Here is a 25200-nt window from a genome sequence, read left to right on the forward strand (position 1 = left end):
TATCACAATATTCTTTTGCTCCAACTGTGGCCTTTTTCTGCCCTTCATAATATTAATAAAGTAGGAGGGACAACTTTAAAAAGTCTGTTGATTTGGGAACTCCCTTGAGTTAGTCTAAAATTTAAAAAAAACACATTTTGCTATATTGTTTCAAGAGTCAGAACCAGACAATACAGGATTGAAATATACATTTTTTAATTACAATTGCATTTGCAAATGACTTTAAAATGATCGACAATATGTAATGAAACTATATTGGAAGGTTGCTAAGAATTCGATTTTGTTTCATTACGAGAAAAAAAAAAACAGTTTGGGTGGAAATCCCCTTGCATCCCCGGGGAATTGTGATCCCACATCAGTTTTTCCAGCTATTCACAGAGCTCTCCGCTAGATGGCGCTCCTGCAAAGCCGTGCTGAGAATATTTTAGGACAAATCTGAGAGTCTTTCTCTCCTTTCAGCAGGAAAGTTAAAGTTTTATTTGCAGTAACAAGTAAAATATTTAGAGGAGGAATAACAACATGCGGTTTCCAAGGAAAAAGGAGGTGGTACGTGCTGAAATAAAGGCTTTGGGATAGTCTGGGATGCTGAGATTCCAGTCTGATAAAGCTGAATTAGGGCTGACCTCCCCCCCAGCAAGTCCCACTCACTCTCCCCCCACCATGCTCAGTTTGTGTGTCAGGGGCTGGGCTTTCCCCTTCCATGTGAATGACTGGGCTCCTTCTATCCCTGCTCATTCTGCACATGCTTTGCTCTAGGCACTTCCCTTCATGGTTTGGCTGCAAACTGACAGTTGCACAAGAGGCAGGGGGTCCCTGGGAATTCCGGGGCCACAGTGACATCCTACAGCAGAAGCAGCTGATCGCCCAGCCAGGTTTAACAGGTACGTCCATGTCTGTCCAGGCTCCCATTGGCACAGTGGGGGAATCAGAAGCAAGGGTTTGGGGTGATTTGTAGCCCCTTCATATCCACCTAATGGCTGAGCCATTAAACTGTTACACTTGGCAGACTGTAGGCAGCAAGACTGCTGGGAGTAATTATTGGCTTATCTATCCTGGGGGGGATGCTGGGAGTTGTAGTTCAAAGAGAGCTAGAGAGCAGTAGGTTGGAGATGTTGAAAGTTGTCAAGGGCTGCAGGGAAACTCTAAAAAGGCAGTGGTTGGTACAGAAGGGGTTAATGAATTCAAGGTGACATCTACTATTAGTGACTCATAGTGGGTAGCAGTAGGGATCCCACCCTACACGAGAGATGCCGGATTGCTGAAATCACCATAAAACATACAGATGTGTGTGTGTATAGGAACTCTCTCTAGAGGTAGAAAGAGGGGTGATTCACTTCAACCTGGCACTTAGAATTCCTGCATTGTAAAAGAAATTGAGTGCACGTGGACGTCCTGGCCCATGTTTACCAAGTGCTGCTATTGCTGAATCCACAGGGACTCCTGGCGAGCCACCGGCATGAATATGTCATTCTAAAGGGAGGCCAGAAATGCAAGTGCTGAATAATATGTTTATTGAATGTCTTGTTAGTTCAGCGCTGCGGCTGTGCAAATAAAGCGGAGCCTTTACAGCCACCATTTGGCATCTGGGGAAGGGCCCCGTTTCTACACTGGGTAACAGCTGCTTCTGAGCTAGAAAGGTGGCACCTTCAGTGTATCTGGGAACCTGGGGCCCCCACTCTTTCAGGCAGTTTATAAAGGCAGAGCATTTTGTGTGCAGGAATAAAGCGAACTGCTCTGCAGCCTGTGTATGCTGCATGGGACTGGGGGTACAGCAGTGCAAGGTTGCAATGGCAAGGCAAAATGGTGGCAGTTGTGTTTGGGTGAGGTCCTGGGAACTGGACCAAGGTGCTTTGGTTTAAGGCAGGTGCAGGTGAAGGTGAATCCAGACTTGGGACACCAGTGAAGGCCAAGCATTCCTCTTTCTGTTTGCTGGATACAATGCCTCCCATAAGATAAGTAATGCCCAGGCCGATCCAGACCGAGCAGATGGTCTGTACCAATTAAAGGGAACCAGCATGGAACTAATGATACAATGTTTCCACTATAAAGTTTCCCACGGGGATTACAAGTGCGGCGTGCATGAGCTCACTCTTTTATGTCTCTCTTTATCTGAAATGGAACATCTGTAACAGGGACCTCTGTTTGTTGCCTCGTTGTATCCGTGCCCACCCCCCCACCCCCAGTATGGCTCTTTCTTTTTCTTCCATTGACACTATGGGGCATACATAGGAAATGTCTGCTACTTATATTCCCAAATATTTCAATTTATTCCCCCCCCTGCATCTGTATGAGAAGTTAATGCACACATTACAATCTCTTCTGCTCCATCCCTGTAATTAGGATTAGGGTTCAGGAGTCCTACTTCCATGGTCAGCGCTCTTCTGTGTTCCTTCTTCCACAATGCTCTGTTAGCCATTCCTCCTTAACTTATATTAAGTTTTTGGGATAGGGAGAGTGTTACGGTCAGGACATTGGTGGACTGTGCATGCATGCATCCTGATAGTAGATGGAGCAAGGAGATGGCACTCCTAAACCCTGACAACTAATCCAAATCACAGGGAGGGAATAGAATGGACGGCAATGTGTGCATGAGGTTCATATAAAGGTGTACTGATAATTCAGACATGACACAGTGACACACAATGTAATTGCCCAAAAGCATCTTACTGTGTACATGTGACATGGGTAGGTGGTAGTGATATGAACAGTATGGAGGTGGAGTATGTCTCAAACTGTTGTTGGTTCCAACATGAATCATTCTGATCAGTGGAAAACATAACATACTTTCAGCCAGGGGCTTTATAGTGAGTGGAAGTGATGAATAGTATTGGGAATACTCCTCATACAAAATTAATTGGATTGTTCCTGCTACAGTGTGTAGGGGCCAACACTCCATCCCACATGCAGAGGTTGAGCAATATGAGTGGAAAGACGGACTGTGCTTTAGACATTAATGATGACTGGTGGTGTGTCTATATTCCTTTGCAACAAGAAGGCCCCAGTCCAGACTCTGGGGCCCATGGTGGTCCTCCATTTATAATTCTGCATCTCATTAAATTGAAGGACCACAGAGTCCACTTTTGCTCTCTGGCCAGATTGTTTGAGGAGAGAGGAGTCCAAATAGTGGTAGCTGCATCCCAACAAATAGTGAATCCCTGTGAGAGCAACAGTTGTAGGTAGGAAAAGTGGGGCTAAACAGTAGAGTAGAGCAAGATGGCGACAGTTTAGCAAGACGGTGACAGTTGACAGCAACAACTGATATAATTTTTGTCGTTGTTATAGTACAGTCCCAGGCTATAGTTTGGACAGTCCTACTAATCCAAATAATGAGACCACCCTACTTTTGACTTAATTTTCTTTACAATGAAAAACTCCAGACATAGAATAACATCAACAGTACTGCCCCATTACTTCCTTACATTCCCCAAGTTAACTCCATGCCCTGCCTGCTCCTCATGGAACCTAGAATTCTATCTGGAATTCTAACTGGGAAACAAACCCCGCAGAATAAACAAGACAAATTGGGCTTGGTCACCTTGCAGAGAACCAGGTGCCATTTTCAAGCTCTAGAGAATTATTATCTCTAGCTCCAAAACCATGATGATTAATATTATATTTCACAAATCCCCAAATCTTAAATTGCCTATGACTAAGGCAGCAAGTGCATTGCACATGTCCTGGAAACAACACATGCAGATAATTCTATCCCCATATGGAAACCTTTACTTACACTGGACTTTGTATCTGCAACATGATTTTTTTATTGTAACATCCATGTTTCTTTCTGTGATCATGAACTAGGTTCATGGATGAGTACGGCCACTTGCTGGGGGACCACAAGTCTGATGTCTATGAACAGTCTAGGCATATATCTCCCAGCATTCCTAACTGTAGCATTGGATTGTTTAAACCATGCTCTCAGTCTACGTGGTCACCACACACCTCTCCTCTCCATTGTCCAACGTTGGGCTGGCATTTGCTGCCTCTACCCATCTGGGAAGGCTTTAATTAGATAATGGAACATTGCTGGTGGGAATTGCTTCCATGGAGCCACAAGAACATTACTAAGGTTGGGCTCTGATGTTGAGGATCAGGTCTCACCCAATTCATCCCATAGGAGTCAGTTGGATTGATGTCACGGGTCTCTATGCAGGTCAGTCAAGTTCTCCCAGTCCTATCACAGTAAACCCATTCTGTACAGACCTTACTTTTGAGCCTTCCCCAAACTGTTGCCACAAAGCAGGAATTAATAGTCAACAATATCATTGTACACTGTAGCGTTAACCCAGACTTTTTCATCAAACTGCCAGATGTTGAAATGCCCTTTTCACTCTAGAGTTCTATGTAATTGTATTTGCTGCTGAAAGCAAAGCTTATTTAGCCCTTTCCTTTTTTGTGGTTCTTATTCTTAAAACAATTTAATAGAAGTCCCTTCTCCTCCAGGTCTCCAGTTGGCTTCTGCTTCATTCTATTAGGAGTCAGAACCAGCAGTGCAGAGAATCGAAACAGCAATACAGTTGTGTACATTATATATACTGTATAGGCACTTTCACACAGATCCATCTCATATTTTAGCTTTTGTTTCCCCTTTAATGGATCATGACTAATGGGACAGCAGCTGCTTTTTTAATCTTGGATACAGTGATTGAGCGGCTGTAATTCACCGTTGGTTTTCTCAGCCCACTGATATCATGGGACCCAACATCTGCTGCATGCATATAGTGCCTAAACCGGAGCTGCTGAGTAGGAAGGGCTGATACCCCTGCTCCCATGCTGCTTTGCCATTTCATTATTATTATTATCACTCATAGGCCTGGAGCAAATGGATATTCATGCCTTGCACTAGGGAAAGGTCTAGTTGCATCAGAGACATTGCTGAACTGCAATTCCCACTGTACTTGGTGGTTGCTGGGAGTTAAAGTTTAGAGCATTTCCTTTAGAAAATTAAACATAGTTTAAATGTTTTATCTGAGTTCACCAATAGCAGTGTTGTTAATAAAAAACTCTTTTTACTTTTTAAAAACGGATTTCTGTGCTGGAGCAACACTATTAACTGGGGTGTTATGACAGTATCCCTTTAAATGTTTTACCAAGGTTCACCAATTGCAGTTATTAATATGAGTATACTCCTTGGCTTCATTGGACAATACTTTGGTAACACCCTCCCTGACCTTCAGAATCTTATACCCCAATATCACTCCAACTTGCAGTGCAGCAGTAAAGAGTGACTGAAGTTTATCAAAGCACAAGTCACATGACTGAGGGCACCTGGGAAACTGACAATATGTCTAGCCCCATGTCAGATTTCAAAATTAAATATAAAAAAATCATTGGACAATACTTTGGTAACACCCTGACCTACAGAATGTTACACCTCAACCTTTCCCCAGGGAAAGTGAGACTTCTCAGTGATTTACTGTACCCATGAAATTAAGCACAGACCCCGCCATAGACTAGCATTGAGAGCCCAGCATACGTCCCTGCCATAGGAGCAGCTTGGTTGGTAAAGGGAATGGATCAAGTTAGTTGCGATTAAAGGCTGTGGAAATGTTTGGGAAGGAGCCAATTACAAGGGGATAAAAGAACCCCACTCAATTACAGCTTAAAGGACAATACCAAGAACCTGAATGGAGGGGAGTGGTTTAACTCTCAGGTATGCAGAGAGAACAGGTCACCCACAAGATGAGAGGAAGGCAAGTGTCACCTTGAGTCAGTCTACAGCTCCCGGCCTGTTTACCTTTATACATGAGAAACGGGCAGGGGTTGTTATGTGGAACAGCAGTAAATTGCAGGGAGTTCATTACAAAAAGGTTAATCTGGTGAGAAATCTGATTAAGGACTGACGGTAATAAAGAAACAAGTTTGAAGGTTTTAAAGGGACCTGTCACCATAAAGGTTTCCACATGTTGAGTTTCTCTTGAAGGGTCTAGCTGAAATCCATCTTGATCGCAGGAGGACAGGAAAGTGTGTTTGCTCATTGAGTTTCTATTCATCATAGTGTATATATATATATATATATATATATATATATATATATATATATATATATATATATAGATAGATAGATAGATAGATAGATAGATAGATAGATAGATAGATAGATAGATAGATAGATAGATAGATAGATAGAAAGTTGTGGTGTTTACGTCTTCATTTCAATTATTTCATTTCTTTACTGTGTATCCTGTGCTTGAATGGCTGCCCCTATGGCTACACAGCAGCTTGTTTATATAAACTATAGTAGTACTTATTTGTTATCTACTGTGTATCCTGTGCTTGAATGGCTGCCCCCATGGCTACACAGCAGCTTGTTTATATAAACTATAGTAGTACTTATCTGTTATCTACTGTGTATCCTGTGCTTGAATGGCTGCCCCCATGGCTACACAGCAGCTTGTTTATATAAACTATGGTAGTACTTATCTGTTATCTACTGTGTATCCTGTGCTTGAATGGCTGCCCCTATGGCTACACAGCAGCTTGTTTATATAAACTATAGTAGTACTTATCTGTTATCTACTGTGTATCCGGTGCTTGAATGGCTGCCCCCATGGCTACACAGCAGCTTGTTTATATAAACTATAGTAGTACTTATCTGTTATCTACTGTGTATCCTGTGCTTGAATGGCTGCCCCCATGGCTACACAGCAGCTTGTTTATATAAACTATAGTAGTACTTATCTGTTATCTACTGTGTATCCTGTGCTTGAATGGCTGCCCCCATGGCTACACAGCAGATTGTTTATATAAACTATAGTAGAGTTTCTGGAACAAACACACCAGTTGTGCTAGTGCAGCACAAAAGTACATTATTTTGTCACTACAATTTATACTATTACTACATTTTAATGCCATTACAATAAAACACTTCTTTACTGCTAAAGGGCTGTGGTTGCCTTGGGCTGGTACAGAAGCACAAAACATAATGTACAACATTTCTAGCTACTTCTTTAGTTAGGCTTTAGTTCTCCTTTAAAGTATTTATGATTCATAAAGAATTAAAGAGAAGCCCAGTTTTATATTCCCTATAAATGTAATTATAAAGGGAACTGCACTGCAGCTGGATGAATATGAGTCCCATATCACTTTCCGTGCTTTCCCTGTACTGGATAGATGTTCTTTCATGGCCGTGGAGTGAAGGCGAGTGCCACAGTGGGCAATTGTTACAGATATAGTACAGGAAGCAGAGGGGGAGCACTCCCTGTGACACAACGTGACCACTCATGCTGGCTCCTGTGTTTTCTTCTCATTCAGAGCAAGAATGGCCGAGCTGTGTGAATCTGAAGGCACCATAGACTGGGAAGAGAGATGTATGACGCTGGAGTCCCAGCTAATGAAGTTTCGCATCCAGGCGAATAGGATCCGAGAACTATTAGCAGAGAAGGTATGTATTCTTGGGGAGTATATTCACTGCTTATTGCTGGAGGTTCGCTGTAGAACAGTTTCTGGTTCCCTGTGGTTCTTCTACTTTTACTTTATCCTGGTTTAGCCTCTGCCTCATTCACTTTCTGTACCTTTTTGTGTATAATGGTATTCCACTGAGTGGAAGAGCCTTCTGCCACACTTTGTGCCTGAAACATAGTCCATCCTTTTAGCAGGGGCCACCTGACTTAAGGTGGCCATACACAAGCCGATAAAAGCTGCTGACAGACCGAGTTGGCAGCTTATTGGCCCATGTATGGGGCCCTCCGACAGACCTCCCCAATCAATATCTGGCCAAATCGCCCACCTCAAGGTGGGAGAAATCAGGGAGATGTATTCGAACATGGAGCACCAGCAGACTTTAAAGTCGGGGATCGGGGAGACATGTTGGAAGCCCCATACACTGGCAGAAAAGCTTCTTAATCAGTCTAATGGAAAGATATCTGCAGCTTTAATCTGCTTGTGTATGGCCACAAGACTTGGGGAAGTAGCAGGGCCAGATTTACATAGCAGGCGCCCCTAGGCCGTATACGGTGCACCGCCCCTGTCTCCTCCCCTTCCTTTGTGTACATGTGCAAATTATCGGATCCGGAGTACTGTAGATTGTTGCACAGGAAATTTTAAAAACCATTGCATCTGCTGCAAAGGTTGAACTTGATGGAAGTGTGTCTATTTTCAACCTAACTAACTTACTATGCTAAATCCCCAGTGCTTCCAAACCAATGAGGGTGTGGTTGAGCAGCATGCCGCCCCCCTGAAATTCTGCCGTCCTAGACCCGGGCCTTTCCACAAAAACGTCCTGGGAAGTAGGGCATCTAAGGATATTGCTAGTATTATTGTGCGGCTCAGGTAAAACTCAACTTTAACCAGCAAATTTGGTACACATGCCATTGTGGGACGTGTACCAAACCCGTACCCATGTCTTCCCACTCTGTACATCACTTCAACACGTGTCTCCACTTCCAAGAAATGGAATGTCCAGGAGCAGTGGAGGAGTGTACTTCCCCAGTCTGACCCACACCCAACCCTAACTCACAATGGGTGGCCAAATTTCAACCCAAACCCTCCCAACCAGTAGTCAACCCGTGCGTCATGACGCCATTAGGGTCAACCCACACATCACTATTTCCAAGAGCTTTGTACGCTCTGCTGCCCACGTAGTGCCAATAATACATGGTAAGCAGACTTGCTGGCCAGAGTTAATCATTCAGTCAGCTGATAATTAATTCTATGGACAATCATCAGTTGAATGTATTTATCAATGTGTCTAATTGGAAATTGGGTGATTAAGATCCAAAGATGTAGGCAGTTCATGGACAGTTGAACTCATGGTTGATTTTATTTTCCCATGTGTATCCAGTTGGTGGGCCTGCAGTGATTTATTACTCAGAACGACTTGATCTAGAAAATATTATGTTGTGTTCCCACAGGCCACTCATGCCGTGACATCAACACACTGGGGAATCTTTTTCTCAAAGTCTGAGTTCTGAGTCCACATAACCTACATCTCTGGCCCTGATTTGCAGTGAGGGTCTGTGTGGCTTCCCCCCCCAATCTTGATATTGATACAAATTATCTACCAATCAAAGAGGCCCCCTATAGTCCCATAGTTTATACCAGTTATGCATTAGTGGCCCCTGGCCTCCAGATCTTCCCCCTAAACTCTTTTCATCCGTTTCTGCCATTCGTGTTCTAACAGTGAGGCCCTCCTACTGTTGTTGATCTATAACTCCTACTATGCAGCCTTTGCCGTAATCTCTTATAGACCTTCTTGCATGCCCCCCCCCTTGTTAAAAGCAATTCATTGTTAAAAAAAATACAATATCTGTGGCCACATACAGAATTATGGGATGTAGAGCATGTAACCGTTGTTAGATCGGGGGCTTCTACTGTAATCCTGCCGTGGTTTTGTTATCTAGCCAATCAGTGGCTTGCGGTAATCATAGCATAGGACTATTATTTATAGCAAACATCTAAACCTTATTTGTCCAATCAGAATATTGCCCTGAATGTGTAGTAACTTTACAATAGCATTCTTCTTTACTGCAAGCAGATGTATTACTTGGCATCATAACGCTGCTAGTGCTGGAGGTCTATCTGGGTGGCTGAAGAGGAACAAATTACTTTCCATCTGTGTTCCATCCTTCCCATTACGTTGTCCATGCCATTTGTTTGTACATCCAGATACCCCAACAGCTGCACTTGCCCTCTCCTGTTACCATGTTGCTTACTTTTCTGGTATCTATTTGACTGACCCTCTATTGATAGGATGGTAAAAAGTAGGCATTGGACACTCAAAGAACTGACATATATGCCAACAAAAAGGCTTGAGAGATCATTGAATAAATAAAGTTTTTTTCTGCTTTTTAATGCATTTTGTTGGCCTATTTGTGGATCCATTAAGTTCCCAACACCTACTTGTGCCTGTCCTTCTTACTCTCACTAGAGCTGAGAGTCTGGAGTTCCTTGGCCACTGTTACAAGTTGGAGAGCATTCAACTTGTGCTTTTGGTGTCCATATATCAATTTTTTCTTTATGACCCTCCAATGATCCAATTATAGACAGTTTGGCAGATCTAAGGCCTATGGTGTCCAAACCTTTGGTGCTTCCAGTGAGAACTACAGCGGCCAAAATGCTCTTCCCCCATCTGCAGTTGAGTTCCATTTAGGTCAAAGGAGAAATGCTATTCTTTTGACAGCCACTGATGATGTAAAGTGGAGGCCAATTGGGAATGGGAAGTAAGTGTGAATGGGAAAAGCGACTGTGGTAGTCAATGCTTCATGTGAGATAGGCCATGCAGAGGCCAATATTGTCTGGCAGTTGATATTCTGACCTAGATATCAATTGAATATTTTAAGTAAAGGCGACAATTCACAATCATTTTTCTGTGCACAAGCTGAACAGTTATTATACACAAGATTTCCATATAGCAGTATTCCATTTATTTGGGCAAAACAAGAGAATCTGAGGGGTCTGAGGAGTAGTAGAGCTCTGTCTGGTCAGGGTACATCTATGGTTGATAATTTCATTTTTCAACTTGGCATCTGTTAGGGCAGGGTACATGTATGAGAGCCATCATCCGGTAACCTGTTATCCAAAAAGCTCCTAATTGTGAGAATGCCTCCCATAGACTCCAAAATAGTTCAATTTTTTTTAATGATTTCCTTTTTCTCTGTAATAATGAAACATTACCTTCTACTTGATCCCAACTAAGATATAATTAATCCTTATTGGAGGCCAAGTGATCAAATTGCAATTTTTTAATTTTTAAATGATTTTAGTAGACTAAAGGTATGGCGATCCAAATTATGACAAGATCCCTTATCAGGAAAACCCCAGGTCTCAAGCATTCTGGATAATTGGTGCACCCAACGGCCAGCCAATAAGAATATTTGTATTGCCTCCAAACAGCTGCTATGTTTTACAGATTATGATGGAATATGGAGTATACAAAGCACACTCTTTGATGTAATTCAGATAAGCATCCTCTCTTCTGCAATCATTCCAAGCCTTTATGTAGAAGAAAACATCCAGCTGTTTGTTCTTTATTGAGACATTCTTATCTGACATTACTACCCGTGTGGTCTGGCCCCGTGAGCCATTGACATTTTACATGTGTTTTCCTATTTAGAATGTATCTTACATATTTGTTCTAGAGGGTTTTATGGATTCAGGCTATGAAGCTATAAACACGAAGCATTGACAGATGCCTGGTAACAACACTGCATGTTCCTGAATACAGTATATATATATTCTGAGTATGTAGCCTGCTATCAGAAGCATTAGCCAGGTACAAGGGGGGATACCTTTAATGCTGTAGGGTCCCTGCAAGTACCTGAAATAAGTACAGGTATGGAACGTGTTATCCAGAATGCTCGGGACCAGGGGTTTTCCTGATAATGGATCTTTCCATAATTTGGATCTTCATACTTTATCTACTATAAAATCATGTAAACATTAAATAAACCCAATAGGCTGGTTTTGTTTCCAATAAGGATTAATAAATTGGAATCAAGTACAAGCAGGGCCGCCATCAGGGGGGGACAGGGGGGACAAGCGTACCGGGCCCGGGCATGAAGGGGGGCCCGGCAGCGCTGCATTTTTTTGAAGATCCGGGCCCCCCTTACGAGCGCCCGAGCCGTACGTCATTCCTCTTGAGTGCCGAATGCGGAAGTGCCAAAAAGCCGAAGCCGATGCGCCGAAAACACCCGAAGTCACGGAAAAAGCCGAAGTCCCGAAGTCACGAAGCGCCGAAAAGACCCGAAGTCACGAAAACAGCCGAAGCCAAAGTCCTGAAGCAGCGCAAAGACCCGAAGTCACGAAAACAGCCGAAATTGAAGTCCTGAAGCGGTGAAAAGACCCGAAGTCACGAAAGGAGGCGAAGTTGAAGTACTGAAGCCATGAGTTCAATTCTACTGAACACCAGTTTGTGTTTTTTTTTTTTTTAATCCCCTGGCCACCAATGTATTATTTTAATATTCTATAGGCCCCTGCCACCAATCTTTTTTTTAAAACTTTTTTTTTGGGGCCCCAATTTTTTTTTAACTTATAAGGGGGCCCCTGCCACCAATGTATTTAAAAAAAAAAAAAAATTAAATTTTTTTTTTTTGGGGCCCCAATTTTTTTTATAAGGGGGCCCTGCCCCTGACCATCAATAGCTTTTTACAACTTGTGTGGGGGGGGTTACTTTTTTAGCGCTGATGTCTGTGTGGTCTTTTAACTGCGATGTGGGTGGGATATGGGGCGGAGCTTGGTCGTCAGTGTGGGCGGGGCCCAGGGGGCCCCAAAAATTTTGTTGTACGGGGCCCCGTGATTTCTAATGGCGGCCCTGAGTACAAGATAATGTTTTATTATTACAGAGAAAAAGGAAATCATTTTTAAAAATGTGGTTTAATTGGATAAGATGGAGTCTATGGGAGACAGCCATTACGTAATTCAGAGCTTTCTGGATAACTAGTTTCCTGATAACTGATCCTATACCTACACATGGTACAGGGCATAGGTTATTCTGGTTCTTTAATTAAGGGTACAGGGCAGGAAGTGTCTTCTTTGCTTCGATGTCAAAGAAGCAGCACCAGGATGTAATGTAATGGAGCCTATAAGTATATAGCAAGGGCCAAAGTTAGTTAAAGGATCAGCAACATCAAAAAAAAAAATTAAAAATTTGTATACACAAAAAAAAACCACCAAGACAAATTAAACTTTAAAATCGCATAGCCTTTATTAAGAAATAACTTACTGAACTCCACTTACACGACGACGATCCATCGTGCATCGCTCGATTTCTCCTCCCTGGCTATCTCCTGTAAGGAAGGCAGGGAGGAGAAATCGAGTGCCGAACGATGGATCCACGATCGCTTTCTGAAGAAGAGCGCAAGCGGAGTTTCAGTAAGTTATTTCTTAATAAAGACTTTGCAATTTTAAAGTTTAATTTGTCTTGGTGTTTTTTGGTTTTTTTTAGATGTATACTAACGAATTTTTTTTAAAAAATGTTTTGATGTTACTGGTCATTTAAGAGGGGCCCTGGCCAATGTAAGGGCCCCAGTATGAGAAAAAAACATTATATACAGAAGTATCCAAACTGTAACCTCTCCAGGTGTGGTGCAAAGAGCTCAGGACAAATGCCTTATATGGCAAACCCTGAAACCCCTAGTTGGTGAGGCCCAAAGACTCCTCTTGATGTCAAGTAAGATTATGGATGGAAAGCAAATGCCATTGCCTCCATTTATATGAAGTAACCTGTATTACATTTTGGCCCAATGAGGGCTCTGAAGCAAAATGGCTTGTGGAGGGGAATTCTTGGCTTGCCCACTGCTTGGGGTCTGTGTTACCCCCAACACATGAGGTGGCACTGCCTGTTCATAGGTTTGTTCCATATAAAAGGGCTGGTTCACCTTTAAGTTATGTTATAGAATGACCAGTTCTAAGCAACTTTTCAGCTGGTCTTCATTATTTATTTTTTATAGTTTTGGAATTATTTGCCTTCTTCTTCTGACTCCTTCCACTTTTTAAATGGGGGTCATCTAAATAAAACAAATGTACTGTAAGGCTACAAAGTTATCATTATTGCTACTTTTTATGCTTATCTTTCGATTCAGGCCTCTCCTATTCATATTCCTGTATCTTCTTCAAAGCAATGCGTGGTTGCTAGGGTTATTTGGACACTCGCAACCATATTGCTGAAGTTGCAAACAGGAGAGCTGCTGAATAAAAAGCTCAATAACTCATAATCCACTAATAATAAATGAAAGACTAATTGGAAATTGTCTCAGAATATCCCTCTCTGCATAATGCTAAAAGTTAATTTAAAGGGGAACAACCCTCTGCATCTGGCCAGCTTAGCTCTTGCACATGGGCCCTGGCACCTCAGTAACCCTTTGCCAATCAGAAAGGGTGGCTGCCCATAGACTAAGCTGTGGGATAGTGAGCAAGCGCATGCATGAAAGGAGACTTTAGTGATGAATGCTTATTCTAGATAGAATTTATATATATTTTGCATTTACAGATCCCACAATTCCATAATCCAGTCGTTGGGGAGTATTTATGGTTTTAGCTTCAGCTGGAGAGAAAAGAATTACATGAGTATAGGTTGCTGTATACTTTGCCATGTTCAGCAGCACCACTTTATACACTAGTAGCAGCTCCATGCCCCAATTAGAAGTTGCCTTTAAAGAGATACTATCATGGGAAAAAATGTTTTTTTCAAAACGCATCAGTTAATAGTGCTGCTCCAGCAGCATTCTGCACTGAAATCCGTTTCTCAAAAGAGCAAACTGATTTTTTTATATTTAATTTTGAAATCTGACATGGACATATTGTCAGTTTCCCAGCTGCCCCCAGTCATGTGACTTGTGCTCTGATAAACTTCAGTCCCTCTTTACTGCTGTACTGCAAGTTGGAGTGATATCACCCCTCCCTTTCACCCCCAGCAGCCTAAAAACAGAACAATGGGAAGGTAACCAGATTGAGCAGCTACATAACACAAGATAACATCTCCCTGGTAGAACTGCACTCAGTAGTAAAATCCATGTCCCACTGCGACACATTCAGTTACATTGAGTAGGAGAAACAACAGCCTGTCAGAAAACAGTTCCATAGTGCAGCACTGGCTCTTTCTGAAAGCACATGACCAGGCAAAATGACCTGAGCTGCACCTACACACCAATATTACAACTAAAAAAATACACTTGTTGGTTCAGGAATGAACATTTTATATTGTAAAGTGAATTATTTGCAGTGTAAACAGTGTCATTTAGAAATAAAAACGTCATCATAAAAAGATCCCTTTAAAGCATCTGCCGTCATATAATAAATAGTATTTCTGAGAGTCTGTGTGTGTGGCAGGGGGGGGCGTCAGAACACCTAGAACTTTCCATCATTAGGCCCCTTGTTCATAACAAAAATTATACAAGTTTTAACATTAAACACGGCTGCAGTTCATTTCACACCAGCTGCTATGAGCTAAACACATAACTATTCCCCCTGTTAGTCTGCTCCGCTGCAGAGAAGAACAGGGGAAGTTCTAGTTACAAGACATTGTAAAGCCGACAGAAAGGAGAGCAGGGTAATCATTCACCGAGGACACATTAAACATTACAGGGATCCCACAAATGAGCGATGTATTGGCAAACGCCTCTGAATCCAGCCATCCCAGGGGCCCCTCATTTAACCAAAACTGATGGAAACAGAGAATAAGAGTAACTGACGTTTACATTGTATGTAGAGCTACAATCCAGAGGAAAATATGTATTTGCACCCTTGGGGAAAAAAATAAACCATTTGAAAAAACTGTTACTCATACTCTTGAGTATGTCTTGACCTTGTGTTGTTAGACATGGCAGCCAGAGACCAAATGTTCTCCTCTTGTTTCCAGAACCTAGTGGGCCTCAGCCTATTGTTGTGAGAGTAGGCCCTGGGGTCAGCACCAAGGACATGGTGGCCCTTTAGGCACTACTACCTCGTAGTATTTATAACAGGTGAAGCTTTTAACCATTCAGATAGTGGAGTACAATCACTGAAAATATTCATGAAGGTACATTGTCTACAGGTTGGACATCCCTGAGCTACATCATTTATTCCCTTTAGTTTGGGGCCCATGGTCATGCTCAGGGGAGTAACTGCAGAGGAACCAGACCCTGCGGCTGCAAGGTGGCCCAGGAGGTATAAGGGGTTCCATGATGACCAAATAATGGCAATTTCAACATAAAGTATATTGGAAAACAGGACAATCTCTAGATATGTTGGGGGCCCTAAAATTAATTTGCTGTGGGGCCCAGCAGTGTCGGACTGGCCCACCGGGATACCAGGAAAACTCTCGGTGGGCCCAGGTATCAGTGGGCACTCATGCAGCTAAACATTTGGCCTATTTCATGTTCATTCCTTATTTCTATGAGAACAAAGAGGCTAAATAGATGGAATAATAGATTATAGTATGTACAGAAAAGAGACTAGGAGAATTGAGGTTGAACGAGGAGAGGAAAAATAATAGTATTGAGAGTGGGCCCCTGGTCTATGGTTTTTTGTGGGCCCCTGGTGTCCCAGTCCGATACTGGGGCCCAGTAACATCTAGTTACTCCTCATACTGCAGTACCTAGGACTCTGTGCCTTCTTCTGGATCATGTATGGTGGCCTAAAGAAGTGAATCTCTATGTCTTTTCTATGTGTAACATAGCATGTAGGGCCATTGCTTTCAATATCACAGGGGCTATCATCTTCTGCTTCTATTCCTTTTATCAGTGTCTGTTTTCCTTCACTGCCCCTCTATCAAAATTACTCCTAACTGACAAGAGTGGCCTAAAAATATCTTCTCCAGAACCAATTACGAGGTCAAAGACCCCTGCCTCCTCTTTAGCCAGCACTTCAGTATCATAATCATCATCACCCTTGTACAGGTATTATTTGCCCTTTTATCCATTTTGGAATTCTTCAGATTCTTACCAGTATAGGTATGGGACCTGTTATCCAGAATGCTCAGGACTTTCCGTTATTTTATTATCATACCTTACTTTTACTAGAAAATCATGTAAACATTTAATAAACACAATAGACTGGTTTTGCTTCCAATAAGGATTAATTATATCTTAGTTGGGATCAAGTACAAGCTACTGTTTTATTATTACAGAGATAAAGGAAAAACATTTTTTTAGAATTTGAATTATTTAGATAAAACATTGTCTATGGGAGATGGCCTTCCTGCAATTCTGAGCTTTCTGGATAATGGGATTCTTGATAACAGATCCCATACCTGTAGTGTCCCTAACCATACAGCATTCTTGGGCACAAACATTTGTCCATAACTGAGGATGTTCTTCCATATCCGTATTAATAACAGTCAATCAGATATTTGCTTTCATTATTCTGACTGTACTAAACTGATAAAGGATAACTGCTGATTGGTGGCTATAGGCTACTGTACTAATACAGGTATGGCACCTGTTATCCAAACTTCGCAGGCTTTCCAGATAATGGGTCTTTCCATAATTTGGATCTTCATACTAGAAAATCATGTAAACATGAAATAAACCCAATAGGCTGGTTTTGCTTCCAGTAAGGATTAATTATATCTTAGTTGGGCTCAAGTACAGGTATGGGACATGTCATCCAGAATGCTCGGGACCTGGGTTTTTTTGGATAATGGATCATTCTGTAAATTGGATCTTTATACCATAAATCTACTGGATCTTTATACCGTAAATCTACTAGATAATCATGTAAACCTTAAATAAAGCCAATAGGCTGGTTTTGCTTCCAATAAGGATTAATTATATCTTAGTTGGGATCAAGTACAAGCTACTGTTTTATTATTACAGAGAAAAAGGAAATCATTTTCAAAATCTGTATTATTTGGATAAAATGGAGTCTGTGGGAGATGACCTTCCTGTAATTTGAAGCTTTCCAGATAACGGATCCCATACCTGTACAAGCTACTGTTTTATTATTACAGAGAAAAAGGAAATGATTTTTAAACATTTGGATTATTTGGGTAAAATGGAGTCTATTGGAGATGGCCTTTTCATAATTCGGAGCTTTCTGGATAATGGGATAATGGGAGACAGCCTTTCACTAAGTATGAGCTTTCTGCATAATGGGTTTCCGGATAACGGATCCCATACCTGTAGTCATTCATATTTAAAGGCGAGGTGTTATGGTATTGTTCCTGGTGATTGAAATGAGAGACTCTGCCCCTTTTAGGAGATGTTTTATGCAAACATTCCTTGGTATCAATAGCTTTATCGCTGGCAGTACCACTTCTCAGCAGAGAATCCAATAAATCCGCCCCACAGGCTATCTGCTCCATTGATTGATACTGTTGTGTAGTGATGGGCCAAATTGGCGGCGTTTGCCGAAAAATTCTCGAAACTGCGAAAAATTTGCGAAACGCTAGCGTCCAAAAAAAAACGACACCGACATCCATTTTTTTTTACGCCGGCAAATCTTTGTGGCAGTTTCGCTAGTTTATTCGCCGGCGGCGAATCGTGGGAATTCGCAGCGAATTTGCACCTGGCGATAAAAATTTGGCCATCACTACTGTTGTGTAAAAGTGGATAGCTTCTCCCAGAATTTCATGCCAGGGTAAACCATAGAGTGATGCTTGGAGCTTATTATCACATTAAACAATTGCAACTGACTCTTTAGTCTCCATAGAGAAAATGGAATTTCAGTAATCTAATGGGAGAAATAGGGCTCTGAGTAGCTTTGCTGACCCTTAACAGCACCATAAGAAATACATTATACGTATGTTTATATATATACATATTTTATCATTTGTGATCGGACCCTGCAGCTTTCCATTTTCATTTTATTGGGGAAAAAAGTAGTCAGGGTGGTCACTGCGTAACATTTCTTTAGCATCTGGAATAAATAAAACGTTACTGAAATGTCAGAAATATGAAGGAGTTTTACTAAATAACATTTGGGGGCTTGTATAGAAGCGGCACTAAGACTTACAGGGGAGTATGGCAGCTTCAGAATTCTATTTCATTCTGTATCTTTACCGGTGCCCAAACCCCCTAGTGAATGACTATTTATTTTTGGTTCTCACCCCAGCACAGCACTGCCCCTGCCACAAGTCCCACGAGTGAATGGAGCACCAAGGGGTACGATTTTGCCTTTTAGTATGATGCAGAGAGGGATACTCTCAGACGATTTGCAATTGGTTTTCATTTTTCCATTATTTGTGGTTTTTGAGTTATTTAGCTTTTTTTTTATTCAAAAGCTCTCCAGTTTGCAATTTTAGCAATCTGGTTGCTAGGGTCTCAACTACCCTTCTACAAAGCCCTCAACTGGCGGTAGTTGACGATTAGGTAGGATGGCTGATAGGGGCTCTAAAGGGCAATCACCATTTACGGATTGGGAGGGGACTCATTGTGGCTGAAGGCTCTTGGAGATCCGTGGGCGAGTACTTGTAGCTATTCGATGTTTAGATGTGCCTGAGGCACACTGCACTCTCCACCGTACATTGTTTCACGGTAATGGCCTTAGGTCACCGCTACCAACTTGACAAGTGTGTTCAGCTTCTCACTTTATGGGAGGGATCTCGAAGTGGGTGAAGGAGTTGGTATTATGAGGGGTATCCTCTGGGTGACTTTGTTGGCGATTACACTTCATCACGGTGGTATTTTGAACATGTTACACAATAATTTTTACTATTAGTCGATATTAGTTATACAGGTGCAATAGCACATAACCTCCTGAACCCACCTATTGCCTGGTCAATCAGCCTCCTGCAGCTAACTAGTATTTTAATGTTCCACACTGGACATTTCTTTTAGGGATGCACCGAATTCAGGATTCGGTTCGGGATACGGCCAGGATTCGGGCTTTTTCAGCAGGATTCGGGTTCGGCCCGGCTGAATCCGAATCCTAATTTGCATATGCAAATTAGGGGTGGGGAGGGAAATCGCGTGACTTTTTGTCACAAAACAAGGAAGTAAAAATGTTTCCCCTTCCCACCCCTAATTTGCATATGCAAAGAAGGGTTCGGATTCGGTTCAGTATTCGGCCGAATCTTTCACAAAGGATTCGGGGGTTCAGCCAAATCCAAAATAGTGGATTCGGTGCATCCCTAATTTGTTTTAATGTTATATTAAAGATTACGTTTTAATTAAACCACCTCATATGAACTTCGGAGCTTATGGATGGGAGGGTGCAGCGATATGGGTCAGCTCTTTCATTTCTCCTTTTGATACATCTCAACTACCCCAGCAACCATACATTGATTTGAATAAGAGACTGGACTATGAATAAGAGAGGCCTGAACAGAAAGACGAGTAATAAAAAGTAGCAATAACAAGACATTTGTAGTCTTTACAGAGCGTTTGTTTTTAGATAGGGGCCAGTGACCCCGATTTTAAAACTGGAAAGAGTCAGAAGAAGGCAAATAATTCAAAAACTATATAAAAAAAAAAGAAAGAAAATGAGGCCAATTGAAAGGTTGCTTAGAATTAGCCATTTTATAACATACTAAAAGTTAAATTTAAGGTGAACCAACCAACCTAATGTTCCTGCAATTGTTGCACCAAAAATGTACTTTACAGGCAGTTTCTGTTATACCCAGTGGGGCTCACTTGTCAACACTGGGCAAATTTGTACCTGGGGGTGTAAGCCATGTCAACAATGACATTTTTGCTTTCAATGTTAAATCTGTGGCTATCTGAAAAAAAAGCCATTTGCTACAGCCGGTAGCCCTAATCCAGATGTTGTTAAACTACAATTTTCAGCAGCCCACAGCCAGCTTGGCGTACTTGGGGCCGTGTTGAAAGTTGTGGTATTACAGTATTAATCAATCCAGTGATTTATAGCAAACAAGGGTTACAGTATAAAGATGGGATCTGAGGGCCCTACTCACAAGAGCTTACAATCTAAAGCTAAACCAGGAGTAGGTGTAAATGTTATTCAGCATTTCGATCAAAACTTTCTGTTTAATCCGATAAACTGCTGGGTTGTATTGAAATTAAAGGGGATCTCAACCCAAAAACTCATTTCAAGGTCTAATTTCTCCAACATTGTCTCAGGAGTCAGAAGTGCAGGTAATATAAACAAGTGTCCCGTTTTTCACGGGACAGTCCTGATTATGACAGCTCAACCCGCAGTCCCTGATTGTTACGACTTTCTCTTTGATCTCCTGCACTGAACAGCCAAAAAAAAATACAACATTTCTAAAATTTAATTGGCTTTTGGCAGAGAACTCAGAATACGTGCCAGGTGCACTTAGATACATTTGTAACAATTTCAGATAAGAAAAGAAACAATTGTAACAATTTAAGATAAGCAGGTCTCTTGGGGAAACGGTGACTAGCAGTTTAAAGGGCAATTCACCTTCAATAACAAAACTGTAATAACATAAAAACCACAGAAATGTGTTCAAACTTTTATAGCCTGACACCTTTTGTAAAATGCTAATTAGGGGGTGTGGCCACAAAAATGGGCATGGTATAAATAGTCACTCTTTATATTTCCAAAATGTTGGGAGGTAAGTAGTAAGGGTTTAATTTCTCCTACATTGTCTCAGGAGTCAGAAGTGCAGGTAATATAAAGAGCAGGGCAGATGCTGCTTTAGAGACGAACCTTTTAGCGGGACTATTCATTAGCCCTCTAACTGTCAGATCTCTGTCGTACGCAGCCCATTCCCAGGGTGCTGACAGACAGTCAGGACACACACACGCTCATGGCCTACAGGGCACTCTACTCACATGTATCCCCTGCCTACGAGCTGTGTGAACAGGCAGTGTTGACACTGTTTCTATGGGTTGCCAAGTCATCGTGTCTGTTTAGAAATGTGCGGTTTCCCTGCTTTTTAGGAATCTTGCATGCCTCGGCAAGCACCACCCCGCGCTTACAGCTTCATTACACAGTAAGTTAGGTTGAAAAAAGACACATCAGGTTCAACCTTTTAACTATATATAACCTGCCTAACTGCCAGTTGATCAAGAGGAAGCAAAAAACCCATTTGAAGCTTCTCCAATTTGCCTCAGAGTGGAAAAAACTCCTTCCTGACTCCAAAATGGTAATGGGACCAGTCCCTGTATCAACTTGTACAATGAGCTATCTCCCATAACCCTGTGTTCCATCACTTGCTAAACACCATCCAACCCCTTCTTAAAGCTATCTAATGTATCAGCCTGCACCACTGATTCAGGGAGAGAATTCCACATCTTCACAGCTCTCACTGTAACAAACCCCTTCTGAATATTTAGGCGGAACCTCTTTTCTTCTAATCGGAATGGGTGACCTTGTGTCAACTGGAAAGACCTACTGGTAAATAAAGCATTAGAGAGATTATTATATGACCCCTTATATATTTATACATAGTTATCATATCACCCCTTAAGCGCCTCTTCTCCAGCGTGAACATCCCCAATTTGGCCAGTCTTTCCTCATAGCTAAGATGTTCCATACCTTTTACCAGCTTAGTTGCCCTTCTCTGCACCCTCTCTAATACAATAATGTCCTGTTTGAGTGATGGAGATCAAAACTGTACGGAATATTCTAGATGGGGCCTTACCAGTGCTCTATACAGTGACCCCCTCCTCCCATGAATCATTTCCCCTTTTAATACAGCTCAAGACCTTATTTGCCCTTGATGCTGCTGACTGGCATTGCTTGCTACAGCCAAGTTTATTATCTACAAGGACTCCAAGGTCCTTTTCCATAATGAATTTGCCTAGTGGAGTCCCATTAAGGGTATAAGTGGATATTTTTACATTTATCAACATTGAATCTCATTTGCCACTTAGCTGCCCAGATTGCCAGTTTGTCAAGATCCTGTTGCAAGGATGCCACATCCTGGATGGAATAAATTGGGCTGGATAGTTTTGTGTCATCTGCAAACACTGATACATTACTTACAACACCCTCCCCTAAGTCATTAATGGACAAGTTAAATAAAAGTGGACCCAATACAGAGCCCTGAGGGACCCCACTAAGAACCTTACTCCAAGTAGAGAATGTCCCATTAACAACCACCCTCTGTACCCGATCCTGTAGCCAGTTTCCTATCCATGTGCAAACGACTTCATTTATTATTAAAGAGAATTTGTTTTAAAAAACAATTGAATTATTTGATTCAAATGGAGTCTTTGGGAGACGGCCTTCCTGTATTTCGTGCTTTCTACATAACGGATCCTATACCTGTGTTTAATCTTTACAAGATTTTTTTTTAGCAGACTTTAGTTATAAATCCAAATTACAGAAAGGCCCCTTATCTGAATAAAACTATTTCCATTAATGTAGAGTGTGGAACAATTTATCCTCAATATTTATTAGTGTTGAGCAGTGATGGGCAAAGTTTTTCACAAAGCTCAATAGACTTTAGTGTATAGGGAAAAAAACTTGCACGATTTGCAAAACGCACAAATTTTTGCTGAAGCGAAACGGGTCAGTTTCTCCCATCACTAAAATGAGCAATTTAAAAAAATTCATGTCACAGTTGTCCAGGGCCGACACAATGATGTCGCTGGAAAGGAGGGGTTGGCAAATTAACATCAGCTTTGGGGAGTAGGTCCTTTAAAATTTTGGGGCTCAGTCTCTTGGCCTAATCCTGATCCTGTTATGGGTTTCAAGCTCTACCACTGCATCGGTGCCGTGATTGCTGCAACCTGTAGAGAATCTTGCAAATGCCATCAAGTTCAGTTCATTTTAGCACCAGGACGAGTCGGCCTGATGCCCTAAGCAACCCGGCTGACTACGTCACCCCTCCTGTCTTGTGTGTGTGCCGAATATGCACTGCATCCACGGGAAAACGGCACAAGGGGTACGTGCCTGGCACCCCTTTACTTTGCACCCTTGGCACGTGCCTTTTCTGCCTACCCCTAGTTCTGTCCCTTGCCACCAATCTTGGGTTTGTGGTCCAATATGACGTTTCTAGTAGTGATGGTAGAATGTGACCAGTTTCTCTTCATCAAAAAATTGCCGAAATGCATTGAAGTCTCCGGGCAACAATTTCTTTTTGATGTGCGACAATTTTTTCACCCATTAGAGTCTACAGGCGTCATTTTCGTGGGCGAAACTTGGATAACTATTTCGCTCATCTCCAGTTTCTAGTTTATAAGTCAAGGTTAGATATTACTGAACTGAGTTCAACTTCAGGCTTTTATGTATGTAAATCCAGCCAGTGCAGTTACAATGCAGTCACTGCTATGGATATTTGGGAATGTTACACGAGTTTCTAGGAAAGTCTCATTATTTCAGCCACAGGTGCCTTGGCACTCGGCCAGTTTAGGGGCTGACGGAGTGAGGAAACCCAAGGGGGCCCAGATAATATTGCACAATCTCTGTATTTAGCTATAGTTCCCCTTCATTATTAGATGCCGCATTTGTTTTCCCCTTCTCATTTCAGCTCCACTTTCCAAGCTCAGGCTCCCCCCCAGGGACTTATATTATGAATATGTTTATGGCTTAATGTAGAAATACTACATATTCTCCATTGTTTATTCTGTGCCGTATGGGCTTCAGACTAAATACAAGGAGTGGTTTGCCAAACTCTGTTTATTAGGGTGTAGAGACCTGTTTTTCATACCAGGTGCAAATAAAAGAGGCATTTAACATGTTAATAAAAGAAATGGTAAAATCCCCAAGTTGTTCCCCATCCCAACTATTCTAGTCACTTAAAGGGGTTTATGTTAACTTTTAGTATGTTATAAAATAGCAAACTTAGCAACCACAAATAAAAACAAATGAAAACCAATTGCAAATTGTCTCAGAATACCCCTCTCTACATCACACTAAAAGTTAATATAAAGTCAAACAACAATCCCTTTTGGCGAGTTTGGGGTCCCCTCCACAAAGCAAAAGCTGCACCCTGATTTCTGCTTTTTCTAAATGATAAGACTGGAATTTAAATCAGAACAGGATTTGGAAAGCGTTTTTCCTTCTCTCGCTGGAAACCCGACAGTATTCAGGAAGAATTTCCTTTTGGGAAAGTGATCTGCGTGGCACATGGCATATTTTCTAGCCGATTCCTGACATTCCTTCTCTTAACGCTTTCACAAAGTATCTTTCACTGGAAAGCCGCACTTTGCCTCTAAAGGGCCAAGCCAAATACCTGTTAAATGCCTTTGGGCCGCTCCACTGACTAACTGCCACCTCTAATGGCCAGAGAATGGCAATGGGTAGCCTTGGGTAATTTTTATCGGACATTTGCTGCAAATCAGCATGTGAATTTCAACTACAAAGGAGATATGAGTTACAATGTGGGAGCCGGTGGGGGGGGGGTTGCCTTTTTATGAGCTACTTTACATTAACAGTAAAAAAGGCACATCTACATGCAGGAGCCAATAAAAATACCTTGTTAGCATAAACACTGTCTCTAATAAGCTCCATGCTGGTATTAGTAAGGTTTTAAAGGCAACAGGTAGAGTTTATGATAGGGAGTACAATATAAGGACAGGCCTTCTCTGCTTATATCAATGTATACCTGAGTTAGAGCTGCCATATTGCTTGCTTTGGCTGATATATATATGGTTCTCCATGGGCATTAAGGGTAGGCACCCAAGACGATACTAATGGTGACAAAAGGACAGTAGCATTTTTACAGCCTGCAAATTTTCTTGGAACGTTGTTGCCTTCATCATAGCAGCACTCATTTTAACATGCATGGCCCTTTTAAAGGTGCAAAGTCTTAACATGAAAGCTTGGTTTTAACACCAGAGGGTGTGGCTTAACGGAGGCAGCGCTGAGATAAAAGGTGGGTGGGGTTTAAGGTGGATCGGGAGTTTGTCCGTTACTGAGCGCGACTCTGGTGTTATGCCAGTAAGATAGACTGGCACCAGGCCCGGACTG

General features: G+C 41.9%; 1 protein-coding gene across 1 annotated transcript in view; it reads left to right on the forward strand.

Moving 5' to 3' along the window:
- Positions 1–627: 627 nt before the first annotated feature.
- The window catches only part of plekhh2.S (pleckstrin homology, MyTH4 and FERM domain containing H2 S homeolog), a 91914-nt gene continuing 67341 nt past the window's right edge, over positions 628–25200 (forward strand). Inside the window, exons 1-2 of the mRNA XM_018265028.2 lie at positions 628–881; positions 7255–7384. Of these exons, the coding sequence (XP_018120517.1) occupies positions 7262–7384 (123 nt within the window). The 5' untranslated portion in view covers positions 628–881; positions 7255–7261. The remainder of the gene's footprint in view (positions 882–7254; positions 7385–25200) is intronic.

Source organism: Xenopus laevis, chromosome 5S (assembly GCF_017654675.1).
Source record: "Xenopus laevis strain J_2021 chromosome 5S, Xenopus_laevis_v10.1, whole genome shotgun sequence".
Taxonomy (NCBI): Eukaryota; Metazoa; Chordata; class Amphibia; order Anura; family Pipidae; genus Xenopus; species Xenopus laevis.